Source organism: Canis lupus, chromosome 2, assembly GCF_048164855.1.
Source record: "Canis lupus baileyi chromosome 2, mCanLup2.hap1, whole genome shotgun sequence".
Taxonomy (NCBI): Eukaryota; Metazoa; Chordata; class Mammalia; order Carnivora; family Canidae; genus Canis; species Canis lupus.
Window position 1 is genome coordinate 30,852,874 of NC_132839.1, and position 16,632 is coordinate 30,869,505.

Genomic DNA, 16,632 nt, shown 5'->3' on the forward strand with positions numbered 1-16,632 from the left:
TGTCCCAGCTCCTTCTATCTCTTTCTTCGCTATCCTTGTGGTTGCAAGCTGGCAGCCTCACCCCCAGCCCTGCATCTACATCCCAATGGGAAGACAAGGAAGGAATCAAGGTGAAAGGCATAGATCCGATATGGAAATAACAAAACATTCCCAGACATTTCCAGGAGACTTCTGCTTATGTCTCATTGTCCAGAACTCTGTTACAACCTCAGTGGCAAGGGAGGCTGGGAAATAGTTTCTTAACTGGGCACATTGCTACCGTGCAAAAATTAGGCTTCTAATATATGGAAGAAAGGAAGAATAGATATGAGACCAGCAATAGTAGTGACCCTCTACCCTGCACTACTCTTTTCTGACACTTCTTCATCAGTTTACTGGCATGTCCTACCACTCCTACCTCCAACCTACTAAACAAATTGATCTCCATTGCTTGAATCCTGGGCTGAGACACACTGTCGTCTCTTGCTCAGAACACAAGAATGGCCTCCTAACTAATCTCCCTCTTCCACACTGGCCCTCTCTATACCCCTTTCTTTACACAGTAGCAGAGGTAAGTGTTTAAAAGTGTAAATCTAGGGATCCCTGGGTGGCGCGGTGGTTTGGCGCCTGCCTTTGGCCCAGGGCGTGATCCTGGAGACCCAGGATTGAATCCCACGTCGGCTCCCGGTACATGGAGCCTGCTTCTCCCTCTGCCTGTGTCTTTGCCTCTCTCTCTCTCTCTCTCTGTGTGACTATCATAAAAAAAAAAAAATTAAAAGTGTAAATCTAGGGGCATCTGGCTGCATCAGTCAAAAGAGCAAGTGTCTCTTGATCTTGGGTTGTGAGTTTGAGTGCCATTGTGGGTGTAGAGATTACGTAAAAATAAAACCTTAAAAGTAATAAATTCATAAAAAGAAAAAGTATATACATTTAATCACACCATTTTCTTTCTAAAATTCTCGAAGAGATCTGTCATAGTCTGGTTTCCCCCAAGCACACTGTGAAACAAGGATTTGCATGCAAGTCATTCATTTGAGAGTGCAGACACGCGGAGTGGGGTTATGCAGTGAGGCAGTCCATGGAAGGGGTAGCATCAGGCCAGCCTCCCAGGGCAGGTGACTGAATCTCAACTCCAGGGCCAGCACTGGGAAATGGTGTAAAACACTTGCCTCAGAATTAGGGGACCTGTGGGGCAAGGGAAGGCATATTGATACACCAGACTGGCTGCAGCTCTCCTGGCTTGAATACCTATACCTCGTGTACCCCTCTCCTGACCTGTCTCACTGACAAAGCCAGTACTTTCTTCTATATATCAGCCTTTCTCCTTACAGATCTGCACAACTTCTTCCATTTGAAGAAGAATCACAAGAGGGTGGAAGAGCCACTTAATTTTGCTAATAGGATAAAAAGTTCCAAATACACTTGGAGGGTGATAAATGTCTCTTAGAAGTTTGCTAAGCTTTAGTCTCATTTGAAAGTAGCTAAATTTTGTGGTGCTTCCCCTTTGACAGATTAAAAAAAATACATATAGCATCCTTAATAATATAGGAAAATTTTAAGTATGGCGTATAAGAATTGGACTATTTAAATCAATTTATTAAGGTACACATCACCTAACAATACTATTAATTCTATGTATATGACATCTATAAATGGTATTACTCTAACTATAGGTCTGAAGACTATAGACAAACAGGAAGCAAATAACTATGTGTACTTCTGCCCTTAGATTAGCTTACTAATTATCTTTGTTTTCCTTTCTTCTTCAGTTGTTCTACAAAGTAATCATTACAAGCAACTGTCAGAGCTGCCACCATGACCACGAATTCATTAAAATCCACTTCGTTGTCCTTATTGGCATCCAGGTCCTGCATTACCTTATCAACCAATTGTGGGTCCTTTTGGCTCTAAAAGGAAAAAGAAAATTTCTAACTCCCAGGCTTGGAGGTTCATGACAACTGAAATTGCATTTTCCTTTTATTTATGCTCAAGTTTTTATTTGTTTTAGCATCTAAGGACAATTTCCAAGAGCCCATTTGCAGGTAGACTTAAACCAAGCACCAATTCTAAATGAGTCTAGCTTTCTGCCCCAGGGCCATCTAATTCCATCTCAGACCTAAACACTGAGAGCAAACAGCATCTCATCAAAGTGAGCTGCTCATCCTGAAAATGCATTTACACAACTTCGAGGGGCGAGGGCTAGGACACAAGACACAGAACAAAGCATGCTTTAAAGCCAAAAATAGTAGGTTGCTCTACCTTTCACCAACGATGGAACTTTCAGCAGATCACTTAACATTTCTGAATTTCCTTTTATAAAATGGGAAGAATATCTCCCCACAAAGCTGGAGGATACATCAATACTTTAAAAAAAAAAAGATTTTATTTATTTGAGAGAGACAGACAAGGAGCATGAGTGGGGGGAGGGGCGGGAGGAAGGGAAGAGGGAAAGGGAGAAGCAGACTTCTTGCTGAGCAAGGAGGCAGACATGGGACTGGATCCCAGGACCCTGAGATCAGGGCCCAAACTGAAGGCAGACACTGAACCAACTGAACAACCCAGGTGCCCCACATCAACACTTGTAAAAGCGCTTGGCACCAGGTTGCTAGGTTTAGTAAATTAAAAATATACAACATCCAGTTAAATGTGAGTTTCAGACGAAAAATGAATAATTTAAGTATGTCTCTAATATTGCATGGGGCACACATTATTTTATCTGTCAGGCCTCTTGGCACAACACCTGACACTCAAAAAAAAAGAGGCACCTAATAAAGCGTAGATCTTATAAAGATGACTGCATTTTAGGGGTGGAAAGTAAGGCAAAGGACCCATAGAAGAGGTCAGGCTTCAGAAAGGGGGTGGGACAGTGAAGCATTCACCTCTCCTGTGATTGATGGTTGCTGAGAAAATTTTTTTTAAAGATTTTGTTTATTTACTCATGAGAGACAGAGAGAGAGAGAGAGAGAGAGAGAGGCAGAGACACAGGCAGAGGGAAAAGCAGGCTCCTCACAAGGAGCCCAATGTGGGACTGGTTCCTGGGACCCTGGGATCATGACCTGAGCGGAAGGCAGATGCTCAACAGCTGAGCCACCCAGGCATCCCACTGAGAAATATTTCTAAACATCATTCATTCCCTCCAGGAATTCGGGAATTCGCATTGCCCTCTCAATAGGGGCCAACCATTAGAAGGTTGTAAACTTTAATTGATCAAAATCAACTTGGCCAAAAACAATTATAAATTTCACTTGAATAAATCAGTGTGCCAAGTTTCACCTGCTGAACCTTTTATTCTAAATATTATATAATCCAGTAGCCAAACTAAATTTGGGGGCAGGGAGAGGTTCCTAGGGACTCCTAAAATCACTAAAAAGGTACTGTGAAGAACTACCATGTTAAAAGTGTTTACTTCAGGGGCAGTGGGCTGGCTCAGTCCATAGAGCATGTGACTCTTGATCTGAGGTAAGAGTTCAAACCCCACGTTGGGCATAGTGATGACTTAGAAGAAACTTTTTTTTTCTTACAGTTTTCCTAGAGAGGGTAAAGTAGAAGAGAAAGTGTCGTAATTACAAACACTGGAGTCTTACTGCAAGGTTTGGACAAATAACATCACGCACGGATAGTGCGCTGTAAAGTCCATTCGAGGCAGCTGCACAAACATTGGAGTCAAGGGTTTTCCTCAAAACAGAAGACCCCCCCAAACACTCCACTGTAAGCCTTGACGTGGAGATTTATTGAACTGCTGGCTATTTTGAGATGTGGTCTTCTCTGGTACCCAGCTGGTCACTGGCCAGATACACCCTATCACTTGGAGTCAGCCTGTGCTTGTTGGACAAAGCTAAGTACTTGTCACTCACTAGAAATCTTGTCACCGCAGCATCAGGTACCCCAGGCTTCCCTGCTGGCCCAATACGAAATATTGATTTTACAGACAGGTGGACAAAGCTCCAGGTAGAACTAGTGCCACTAGTTAGAACTATAACTCCTGGAATAACTGGCTGTATCTCTGCTGTGCCAGGATGTTGACCATTGAGGAAAGCCCACATATCATTTACAACCCCTGGAAACCCCAACCACAGGCAACATGAAGAAAATGACATGCCTAGGTACAGGCGAGCCTCCAGCGACACAGGGGTTAGGGCGGCCGACTCCCCCACACACAGAGGAAAGTCTGCATATAACTTGGGACTCCCCAGAAAGTTCTGACCCCCAAATACCTAACTGTTAATAGCCTGCCTGCTGTGGACAGGAAGCCTTACTGATAACACAAACAAGAGATTAACATGTATTTTGTACCTTATAATGTATTACATACTATAGTCTAATGATAGTGTAAGCTAGGAACGCCCAGGTGGCTCAGTGGTAGAGCGTGTGCCTTTGGCCCAGGTTGTGACCCCGGGGTCCCGGATCGAGTCCCACGTCGGGCTCCCTGCATGGAGCCAGCTTCTCCCTCTGCCTGTGTCTCTGCCTCTGTCTGTGGGTCTCTCATGAATAAATAAATAAAACCTTAAGAAAAACAACAACAATAATGCAAGCTAGAGAAAAGGAGACGTTATGAAGAAAATCATAAGAGAAAATACATTTGCCATCCTGCAGTGGAGAAGATGCACATGTAAGAGACCTACGCAGCCCCAACCTGTGCTGTTCAAGGATCAACCGTACACAAAGGCGTCAGCGTTTGCTTGCCCTGGTTGCTGAATTTCAGTACCAGGTGCACTGTTTGTGGCAGGGCCGGGGGGGGGGGGGTACCTGGATGTGCACCTGGCCCACCCTCACCCTTGACCCACTGGGGCTGAAAGCCGCCTCTCGCCGAGAGGAATTCCGGGGGCTCCCGCTGCGGCAGCGTCTTCAGTGCTCCCTGTAGAGCTTGAACCTGTCCCCTTCCTTGCGGGAGTCCTGGTGGAAGGTCCCAGTCATGATGCTCACGGGATCTCCAGCCGGGGGCAGGCATGACACAGTCACCGCCCCAGGGACGGGCCAGCACCCTCGGGCCGGAAACAAACACGTGTTCAAAATCAGCCCCAGCACCTGCACCCAAAGAAAACCTGGCCTCCTGGGTTCTCCCACGCCCAGGTGATGCCCGTTCACCCCATAGCCCAGTTAAAACGTTCTGCGCATCCAGGGCAGGCTGGAGAGGAGCCCTCTCCTCCCGAACCCCGACTCCCTCCAAATCTAGCAGTTCCAGCCTATTTGCCAGCCAGCTGTCAGACACCAAATACAGAGTGGGACCAAAACGCAGGTTAAAAAATAATACTTTAAATAAAAATAAAACCTAGATTAAAAATAAATAGATAATGAACAAAAGACCCAACTTTGTACCTGTTCAGCCAGGACCCAGCTCTGTCAACAGGTGTCAAAAACTCTACTCATTTATACCTGGGATTCCACGCAGGCACACCTGTTCCCAAGAAGACCAAAATTACCAGCGACGAGAGGTTCAAGTGGAAGTGCCTCTATGTCTGTTTTTAATTATCAGAAGGAACAGGTGTGTGCTGCTGCCCAGAGGGCCCTCAGCATGGGCTGGCACCCACTGTGCACAGATGAGAAGGCGATGGGAGGCCACAAGGAAGCCTTCTGTACCCTCACTCTGGGAATATGAGTGGAAATCGCAGCCAAGTGCTAGGAAGGTGATGACTGGGAAGAATCTTTTTTTTTTTTTTTTTTTTTTTTTTTTTTTGACTGGGAAGAATCTAAGGATAGAAGAGAAAAGAAGAAACCCTGGTTCAAACCTGCAGGCTTCCTAGCAAGGCCATTAGCAAGGTCAAGAGAAAAAACAGAGCAGACAAGTTTACAGTAATCCAGTGAAGGGTTGTGCAGTGTTAAAAAAGGGAGGCGGTGTGAAAGGTCTCCAAATGCCAAGTTAGAAAGGAACAAAGTGATCCCATCTGTGTAACAGCAAAAAAATCCCACAAATATATGTGGGTATATACTTGCATTTTCCCACGGAGTCACCGGAAGGATGCATAAGAAATAGAAGTGGTGACTATCAGGAGCTAGGGGGATAGAGGGTGGTACAGAGTGGCTGGGCTAAGTTTCTCATTTATACATTTCCCACTGATTTTAACTTTTTCAGTTATAGTATTATCTAGCCAAAAAAACTGAAATAGATAAAAAAGCCCAGAGCAGCTGTGTATGCAAGAAACCACATGGAGCAGGGTTCCAAGTGAGAGAGAAAGTGAACAAAGAAAAAGAAGAAGAAAAGCCAGACATTAGCCACTGTGCTTTTATTTTTTTAAGATTTATTTATTTTAGAGAGAGAGAGAGATCACAGGGGGTAGGGGCAGAGGGAGAGGGAGAGAGACTTAAGCAGGTAGCACGGAGTGGGGAGCCAGAGGCGGGCCTTGATCCCACAACACAGAGATCACAACCTGGGCAGAAACCGAGAATTGGGAGGCACTAAACTGACTGTGCCACCCAGGCACCCCTGTCTTTTAAACACAGCCTGTCCTCTCAGGACTGAAAGTCGATTATATAAAAAGTATTATTTGTATTTCCTTTCAACAATCCTGTTGGGATGGAGCCTCCATCAGCCTATTCCCCATTGCTCTTACCACGCACGCACTCCACTGAGGCCTCCCTCCAGGTCCCCAGGGATGTTCTCACTAGATACCTAAAGTCCAATTCTCAAAAATATTTTTAAATTAGTATTTTTTATTAAAGGAATAACGCATCGCTAAAATAATATTTTCAATACGTAAGAGTATAAAATAAAAGTAAAATTCCTTCTCCACCTTTTCCCACCCAGTGCCTCTCCATTAACACTCTCCTGGGTGAGAGGCAGGATCATGATGGCAAGAAGCTCAGACTCCCTGGCCTCAGCTCGCACCACTAACCAGAGGGGTGATCCCAGGCCAGTCACTTGCCACACTGTTTCCCAATCTGTATAAATAAGGTAACAGTTGTACCTACCTAACAGAAAGCATTAAATGAGCTAAAATATGTGCCTCCGTAGTAAATGCTATGTATGTGTCAGCTATTATTACCCTCCCAGAATAAAATACATATGTATACAATTTATGTGAGATACATGTTACATATGTGCCCTTAAACACACATAGATACACAATAGTATCAACATGTGGTACACCTTGTCTTTTTTATTTAATATATTTTAGAAATATTTTTATATCAGCACATAAATTTAGCCCATTCTACTGCACTGGGTGAATGTACCTACATATAGTCAAGAAATATTTATCAGGCATTTCTGTTATGCCAGGCCCTGTGTAAAGATGACGGAAGAACTTGGTCCTTGGAACAAATCTGGTTGTTATTTATTATTTTTTTAAGTAGGCTTCAAACCCAGTGTGGATCCTGATGCGGGGCTTGAACTCATGACTCTGAGATCAACACCTGAGCCGAGATCAAGGTCGGGTGCTTAACCAACTGATGCCACCCAGGCATCCCCTTGTTATTTGGGGGAGATTGTGTTAACTAGATAGAATGCAGGGAACACTGGCAGCTATTTTATGTTGGGTGTTCCTATACAGGAAAACCCCTATGGCTTTGTGATCCTACTTCTCTGGGTCTCCTCATTTCCAAATGCGCTCTTTCTTCTACAACACTTAATATTTACTGCACCACCACGCTACCATTTCTCTCTATTCTTCTCCACCTTGGGCTTCATAATTTTGGTCTCTATTACCAAAATAGAGGTAGCTTCCTTACTTCTCTCACTGCTTTCTGTTCTCCATTCCCATTTCCATTCTGCTATCAGACTAGTTTATGGGAAACGCAAATCAATGCCCTCCCCCCGGGCATTCAAAAGTCGGACTCTGCCTACAAACTGACCAAAATGCTGTGCTCTTTTTCTTCCTTTTCTTGGCTCATTCTGGGAATCCTTGTTCTATCTACTCCTTGAAGCTCAGTTCAAATATCTCCTCTTGGAAGTTTTGCAGCACTTTCCCAACTTCCAACCCCCACCTCCTGTAGGTGCCCACCTCTGTACACTGGAGCATGTCTTTATCGTTTTTTTTTTTTTTTTTTTTATCATTTCATTTAGCACACGTTCCTGTAATCAGTTTTGGTTTTGTTTTGTTTTTAGTCTGCCCATATATTCCCCGCTCTCTAGACTTTGAATAAGTCCCTTGATAGATTTGATATCTTTTTCATCTTTGCATTCTATAGAATTTAGCATAAGATCCAATGATATGAGGGAAGTGTTCAGAAATCTTTGCTGCTGGATGGATTAATGAGCCAATGACCCAGGAGAAACTATAAGATCCCACAAGAGTTTAGCCTTGTCCAGCTTAATTGTCTAAAGACTTATGTGATTGCCTTTATTTCACACCAAAAATTTTGTTTCATCAAAGGGAGAAACAGACAACAGTCATTTCAAAGAACATAGAGTTTGAATTTGGAACTAAATATTTTCAGATTAAGCTGCTGAAGTTATAAACGCACTCGAATGGGTAAACTCTTACAGAGTATGTATGTCAGCAGTGTATCTAAATCAAATTCGATCACAATTTATCTGGAGAATTCAACCGGCAGGCAAAACTTAATAGAATAGATATTTAAAATTGCAATGTTATAATATGATTAGAGAGATGAGAATGTACTCTCTACGTTCTTGGCCCTTGGGGATCTGTTTGTTTATTTTAAAGATTTTACTTGTTTATTCATGAGAGACAGAGAGAGAAAGAGAGGCAGAGACACAGGCAGAGGGAGAAGCAGGCTCCCCCATGGACTGGATCTCACACCCTCGGATCACACCCTGAACTGAAGGCAAACGCTCAACCGCTGAGCCACCCAGACCTCCTAAGCTCTTGGGGTTTAGAAACAAGGTGGTTTCTACTTGATTAGCGCTTGGCTTTAGCCTAGCTAGATGTTTCTGTTGGTACATGCTGCCTCTTAGTGTCAGACTGCATGACTACATCTAGAAGCCCTCTAAATTCCCAGAATGTGCTTGAGATTGGCCCATCCAGGGCTTATCTGGGATGTAAACCAGCCCCAGCCTCTGCCCTGCAGGAGCCTTTCAGAAAAATAATGTCAAAGCCTTAATAGGACCCTATCAGGCTAGGAACACCAATTTACAAGTGACGTGAAATCCCAGGGTGGGCACAGAAGACACGTCTCTTTATAGCATAGAAAGGTTGTCCGGTCATACTTTACAAGTTCTATTATTACAGTTTGACTTTTCAGTTTCTGGCATGAGTCATAACCCTTAGGGCTAAAACATACAACTGTGCACTGAAAATAGTGTGCAAAGAATGAGAGAAATAGAAATTTTAGATTGAGAGAGTTCACAAGTAAGGGCTATTTTAGAGGAAAAAAAGTACAAATCCACAGGTAGGAGGCAAAAAAGAGTAGAGCTGTGTAAAGTGGGGCCTTGGCCCTGGAGCCTGAAAGAAAGGAAATATATTAAAAAATCGGCCATCATATTAATTGGGAATGACCAACACCCTTAGGGTGCTGAGCAAAGTTGCCTCCTTAGGAAGTTTCCAGTTTTTGTCTTTTTATGTAACCTTATTCAAACGCTCTGTCATTTTTATAACAATGACATGGACGAATTTACAATTATGTGGAGTAAGATGGAGGGATTACAAGAGGTATAAGGAAACATTTGGGGGTAAGGGATATGCTCATTGTCTTGATTATGGTGATGGTGTATACATATATCAGAACTCATCAAAGTATACATTTAAAATATGTGTGGTTTATTTTATGTCAAATATAACTCAATAAAGCTATTCAAAGAAAGTTTCCTGGAATCACATAACTAGATTATAGCATGCTGAGGTTCAAATCCATGTTTTTCTGACAAAAAATAAAATTATGCAGCTATTTTATTTTATTTTATTTTATTTTATGCAGCCTTTTTAAAGTAGAATTAGATAGGGTACCTGGGTGGTTAATTCGATTAAGCGGCTGCCTTCAGCTCAGGTCATGATCTCAGGGTCCTGGGATCCAGCCCCTTGTTGGGCTCCCTGCTCAATGGGGACCCTGCTTCTCTCTCCCTCTGCCCTTCCCCCCTCTTGTGTGTGTGTTCACTCTCTCAAAAGAACAAATAAAATCTGTAAAAAGAAAAAAAAGTAGAATTAGAAAGACTACAGAAGGGAAATTTTTTTTTCAGCAAAATAATTGACAATAGCAAAATGGTAACCATACATGTGCTGTAATGGGGAAAGAAACCTGTGTACATTTAGAGAAGGAAAATACAAATAGTTTTAATAGTTATTTAATGAATTATGGATAGTTTTTTAAATTTTTCAATGCTACTATTAAATTGTATTTTCAGAGGTACCTGAGTGGCTCAGTCGGTTAAGTGACCCTTGATGTCAGCTCATACCATGATCTCAGGATCATGAGATCCATCCCTCAGGGCTCCAGGCTGGGCATGGAACCTCCTTAAGATTCTCTCCCTCTGCCTCTCCCCCCTCTAAAAAAAAAAACAAAACATATTTTCAATTAAAACATCAATTGTAATTGTACATTATTTGAAATCGTAATCTATCAGGGCACCTGGGTGGCTCAGTCAGTTGAGCACCTGCCTTGGGCTCAGGTCATGATCTCAGGGTCCTGGGATCCAGCACATATCAGGCTCCCTGCTCTGTGAAGAGTCTGCTTCTTCCCTCCCTCTGCCTGCTGCTCCCCCTGCTTGGCTCTCTCTATCAAATAAATAAATAAAATCTTTATTTTTTTTATAAATAAATAAAATCTTTAAAAGAAATTGTAAACTATCTCCATATTAGGCAATGTTTTTAAAGGTATAATGTTGAATTTTACAACTTAGCCCATAAAATTCTAGATTTGAAATGTTATGTTTTTATATATGCCACAGAAAAGACAACGTAAATATGTAAAAATGTTAATAGGAGTTTTTGTGGGATGAGTTTTCTTTTATCAGCTTGTATTATTCTTGGTTTTGGAAATTTTATTTTACTTATTTATTTTTAGAATCTTTTTTTTCAAATGTGTTTGTCAGAGAGAAAGAGAAAAAACAGGAACGGGGGAAGGGCAGAAGCAGAGGGAGAAGCAGGCTCCCCGCTGAGGAGGGAGCCCAGAGGGACTCAGTTCCAGGAGCCCAGGTCATGACCTGTGCAGAAGTGCTTAACCAACTGAACCACCCCGGTGTCTTGGGTTTGGTAATTTTAAATTGTCAGTAATAGCTATACTTTACTTTTATAACCCCCCAAAATGAAATAAAGTATTTTGGGGATCCCTGGGTGGCTCAGAGGTTTAGCGCCTGCCTTTGGCCCAGGGCACAATCCTGGAGTCCTGGGATCAAGTCCCATGTCAGGCTCCCAGCATGGAGCCTGTTTCTCCCTCCTCCTGTGTCTCTGCCTCTCTCGTTCTCTCTCTCTCTCTCTATCATTCATAAATAAATACATAAATAAACAAATAAATAAATCTTTAAAAGTTTTTGAAATAAAGTATTTTATTTTTTTAAAGAATTTTCATGTAGTTATCCATGAGAGACACAGAGAGAGGCAGATACACAGGCCAAGGGAGAAGCAGGCTCCCTGCGGGAGCCCAATGCGGGACTCGATCCTGGGACCTGGGGTCACGACCTGAGCCGTAACTGCTGAGCCACCGGGCGCCCTGAAATACTTCTACTCCCTGAAATAAAGTATCTTAAAAATCATCTTGTTCGGGCGGGGGGCGGGGGGAGGGCAGCCCCGGTGGCACAGCAGTTTAGCGCTGCCTGCAGCCCAGGGCATGATCCTGGAGACCCTGGATTGAGTCCCACATCAGGCTCTCTGTATGATGCCTGCTTCTCTGCCTGTGTCTCTGCCTCTCTCTCTGTCTCTATGAATAAATAAATAAAATATTTTTTTAAAAAAATCATGTTGTTGACAAAGCATTTAAGCCACCCGAATACAGATGTTTGGCTGCAATATGCACGGACTCTCCTCAGGCACCTCCCCGGCTGCAAAGCCCGTTTTGCTCACATGATTAAGCAGCACGTATTTGCTCCACAGAGTCTGTGAGAAGGTATCAGTTCAGGACAAATACTTGACTATTACTGAGAAATACACTGCAGATTATTGTGAGATACTAAACTGACCCCAAGGTACATACGTAACTGGACATTTTCTGTGAGAGGAACACACTCAAGTTAATGCCCGGGCAGTTTCTTTTTCCTTGACAAATTTTTTTATTCCAAAATCAGTTGATGGATCAGCATGTGTGCTCACACGTGTGTGCGGGCTGTTCAGAAACAGGACAAGGGGGTGTCTGGGGCGCAGCCAGTTGAGCACTGCCTTGGGCCCAGGGCCTGATCCTGGAGACCGGGGATCGAGTCCCACTTCAGGTTCCCTGCATGGAGCCTGCTTCTCCCTCTGCCTGTGTCTCTGCCTCTCTCTCTCTCTGTCTCTCATGGATGAATAAATAAATAAAATCTTAAAAAAAAAAAAAGTTCTCAGGAATAAAAACTTAAGTGAGGAATTCTCACATGTGGTTTTGGAACGGATAAATGTGCCAAGATCTTACAGAAGAGGGCACTATTTCCTATTTTCTAGAGCAGCCTTCTCTGCAAAGCAGCAATGAAAATGTAGAAGTAACAATGGGTTCTCTGCAAGAGACTTCCTTGAATATCTTAACAGAATTAATACAGGGCTTTTTAAAAATATTCAGTTTAGGGCACCTGGGTGGCTCAGTCGATTAAGCGTCTGCCTTCGGCCCAGGGCCTGATCCCGGGGTCCTGGGGTCAAGTCCCGCATGGGCTCCTTGCTCAGCATGGAGCCTGCTTCTCCCTCTTCCCTCTGCTGTGCCCCCTGCTTGTGCTCTCTGGCTCTGTCAAATAAATAAAATCTTTATTTTAAAAAATGTGCAGTTTAACCAAAAATCAGTTTCTGCTGCTGAAAACATCACCTCAGATCATAAAGTAGCATTGCTTTATCACTCCTCGGGGTCATCTGAGCAATGTCTGCTTAATAAAGCCTCTCTTGATTATTGCCAAACTTTTTTGAAGTTCATTAGTACTTATTTCTCACTTACCTGTTTTTGAGATGCACAGCCCAGAAACCTGAAAGCCTTCCATGCCCCCTCCGCAGTTTCGGGCCACGGGAAGCTGAGAGAGCAGGGCCATCTCAGGACCTTCAGTGGAGAGGCTTCTTAGCCTTCCGTGCTAGCCTCCTCTGGTAAGTGGCAACCCCAAAAGCTTTTTGTCTCTGAAAGTCCATCTGTGCCCAAGCTAATCCCCCCCTCTACTCTCTGCCACAACTGCGGGAGAGTTGCTGGTGCTTGCGCCAGCAGTGGAGCCTGTGACTCTGGACCTCGGGTTTGAGTTCAGGCCCCACACGGGGTGAGGAGATGATTCAAAAATAAAATTATAAAAGACAGACCTCTGCTAAATTGACGCAATCTCGAGGGAGCCCTGCCCTGGGTCCCGATCGCCGCAGACTCTCATGAGGAGCAGGCCGGACCGGCTGGGTTTGCCCATCTCAGGCTGTCCCCAGCCCCGCGGGGTTGGGAGGGACTCTGCGTGCGCCTTCCCCGGGGGGCCGACCAGATTCCCTGCAGCTTGGGTTTGCCTCCATGTGACCAAGGTTCCTCAGCTTCAAGCGCAGGGGATAGGGTCCTGGGTGCAGAGATCCTGCACGGCTTGTTTTTCTTTTGGCCTTTAAAACACATGCCTCCAAAAGACCTGGACTCCCAGAAAATTATTTGCTCATTTTCAGGAAGCGAACTCCTCCTATCCCAGCAGCTCAGAAACAGATTAGTGGTGGTAAAAGTTGCTCAGATGTCCTAATCTTAGTCAACTCTGAGTTCTGAAGTTCTTAAAATAATGATACATTTCTCCTGTCTTGATCTGGCTTCCAATTATATGGATATCATATACTTTAATATTTACTTTTCTTTAGCCAAAGCAAACTATTTGGTTACAATTACATAATCTTTTAGATTTTTTTGATGTTCTATGTAGCCACCCAGTTGAGACATTTCTCTTTAGAGTCTATAACCTTACCAGAAAGTTTATTTCTTTTTTTTTTTTTTTTTTTTAGATTTTATTTATTTATTTGAAAGACAGAGTGATCAAGAGAAAGAGAGAACATGTGCAGGGGGGGTGTTGGCAGAGGGAGCAGCCCGCCCCCCCGCTGAGCAGGGAGCCCAATGTGCTGCTCCATCCCAGGACCCCGGGATCATGACCTGAACTGCAAGTAGATGCTTAAGCAACTGAGCCGCCCAGGCGCCCCCAGAAACTTTATTTCTTATGTATCATCTCTGTAAAGGAATGCGAATTGAAAAACTCTCATACTTACTCACTTATAAACATAATTTATAGTTTTGAAATAAAAGTTCAGAGACCACTTCTGAAGAATTTGTTTTTAGACTTCAGAATGATTAGCCCCACCCTGTTTATCATTACCCTGGAAGATGACTTATTGGATCCCAGATGGTTCGGCCATCTCACCCCACCCTACCCTTGGCCTGCTGTTCTCTGAGCCAGTCTGTGCCAATGACCTGACTGTTGAGAGGAGATAGCGGGAGACTGAGAAGGAATGAAGGACTCTCAGAAATCCCTTGAGTTTCACATACTTCTGGAACTTCATTTTGATCATCTAGAGAGAGGCTCCACCCTCTTTGTACCCATCAAAAGGTAATGGACAAATTAAAATTGGTCTTAGCAGATCCATGTTTTAGCAAGCAAAATCTTGATTGCTTCAAGTTCTGCATAGGTAAGAACCCCCATTGAGCCCTTTTAAAAACTGGCTAAAGAAAATGGCAGGTTGGGCAGACCAGGTGGCTCAGTGGTTTAGCACCACCTTCGGCCCAGGATATGATCCTGGAGTCCCAGGATCGAGTCCCACGTCGGGCTCCCCTGCATGGAGCCTGCTTCTCCCTCTGCCTGTGTCTCTGCCTCTCTTTCTCTCACTCTGTGTCTCTCATGAATAAATAAATAAAATATTTTTTAAAAATGGCAGTCAAGTTTAATTACAGATGTTCCTGGGAGCTCATGGAGTTATATTTTATTATAAACAACTTTTATTTTTTCTAAGAACCTTAGGTAAGAAATTTCCTGCAGAAGATTCTAGGTTTGATTCTTAAAAACAACACTGGCATGGATCAGGAAGATTTTTATCTGTAGAATCCATTTCAGAGAGAAAATGAATGTGGGTAGGCCCCACATACTTGACATATGCAAGTCCTCTATGGGTGAGTTGTATTTGACACTGTTTCCCGTTCCTGCCTTCCTAAAGTTTCTACTCTCTTTGTTCCCATGATCTCTCAGTATGCTGGTCCCTCCAGCCTCTAACTCTTCTTCCTCCATGTCCTCCCTCCGCAGGAATCTTGTCTTATAATATCTGCCCTTTAAGTGTGGGTATTCTCCATGGCCCTAGGTGATCAATGGAGGCAATTTTATCTACTGTGATGATAGTTCTGCCTTCAAACTCTGAAATTCCAATTTCCAAGTCTGTTTTCTCAACCCTGACCTGAGACCCTCAAGAATCACATCAGTCCCGTTTTACTCCCATTCACCTAGAACATAGACCTATAACTTTTCATGACATGCCAGTTCTGCATAGCCTGGCTATTTGCCTCTTGTGGTGCCCAAGTAGGGTATCTCCCAATTGGGTGGGGGCCCCCAAATGTGGGGCAACCATCGGGTAGAAGCCAGTGGTGTGAGAGGTCAAAGAATTCACTTGAGGCAGAAAAAAAGAGATACAAACTTATTGAATCTACCGCTCGCTTGGGAGCAGGAGAGGTGGGCCGGAGAGCAGAGGAGAGGCTGCAAGGCCGTGGGCGGGGCTGCGTTGAAATGGGGTAGGGGAGGCGTGCAGTGTATGGAATCTTCCCTGTTCTGGGAGCTGTGCCTAGCTGTACGCAGCCTGTTGGGCAGTTAAGGCCAGTGGATATTTTGAGGTGGGTCCTGACGGGCCTGGCCCCTTCTACATTCCATCACTCAAGCCAGTTTGCCTAAAAGCTGGCCTCTCCACCCACCCCTATTATATTGAAACTTCTAGGAGGAGAAATCAGGTTGTGAATTTTATTGCCCTCTCTTTGGACTTGAATTGGTTAGAGGCTCTAGTAAGTAGAAGGCACTTGTCAGCAGTACTTGAGTAACAAAAGCACCCAAACATAATAAGGACATTTGTTATCTCACAGGTAGGGGCTGGTTGTTTTAGGGTTTCAGCCTGTCAGCAAGGACCCAAGATCTTCTGTCCGTGCCGTCCATCATCTTCTATGTGCTAGATCTGATCCCCGACGAGCTCCCTGGTCACATAGTGGCGGTCTCAAGTCCCGGCATTGTGTTTGGATTAGCTATAGAGGATTATCTGGGGAAATCCATATATGTCTCCAGACTCTCTATATTTTATGTTATGTTGTTATGTTATGTTATGTTATGTTATGTTATGTTAGTTTAGAGAGAGTGTGTGAGAGAGAGAATGAGCAGGAGAGCAGCAGAGGCAGAGGCAGAGGGAGAAGCGGCTCCTCGCTGAGTGGGGAGCCTGATGCAGGGCCTGGATCATGACCTGAGCTGAAGGCAGATGCCAACCAACTGAGCCACCCAGGCGCCCCAGTCTCCAGACTTTCTAAATTTTCTAAAATTATCCCTTTATTCAGTCAGCATAGTAGAGAAAGAAGTTTTCGAACTATATCAGACTGGCCTCCCCCAAAATTGCTAAGCAATTTTGTGTTTTGGGAAAATGCCACTTGACTATTTGAGGGAAGCTGCTAGATTTAGCCTTATACAAGTCTAATGTAGGG

General features: G+C 43.9%; 1 protein-coding gene across 1 annotated transcript; it reads right to left on the reverse strand.

Moving 5' to 3' along the window:
- Window positions 1–1,721: 1,721 nt before the first annotated feature.
- S100Z (S100 calcium binding protein Z) lies at window positions 1,722–13,009 on the reverse strand. Its single transcript, XM_072784477.1, is given in 4 exon segments — window positions 1,722–1,886; window positions 4,787–4,839; window positions 4,842–4,961; window positions 12,919–13,009. Coding segments are annotated over 4 exon segments (429 nt in total).
- Between the last annotated feature and the right edge of the window lie 3,623 nt (window positions 13,010–16,632).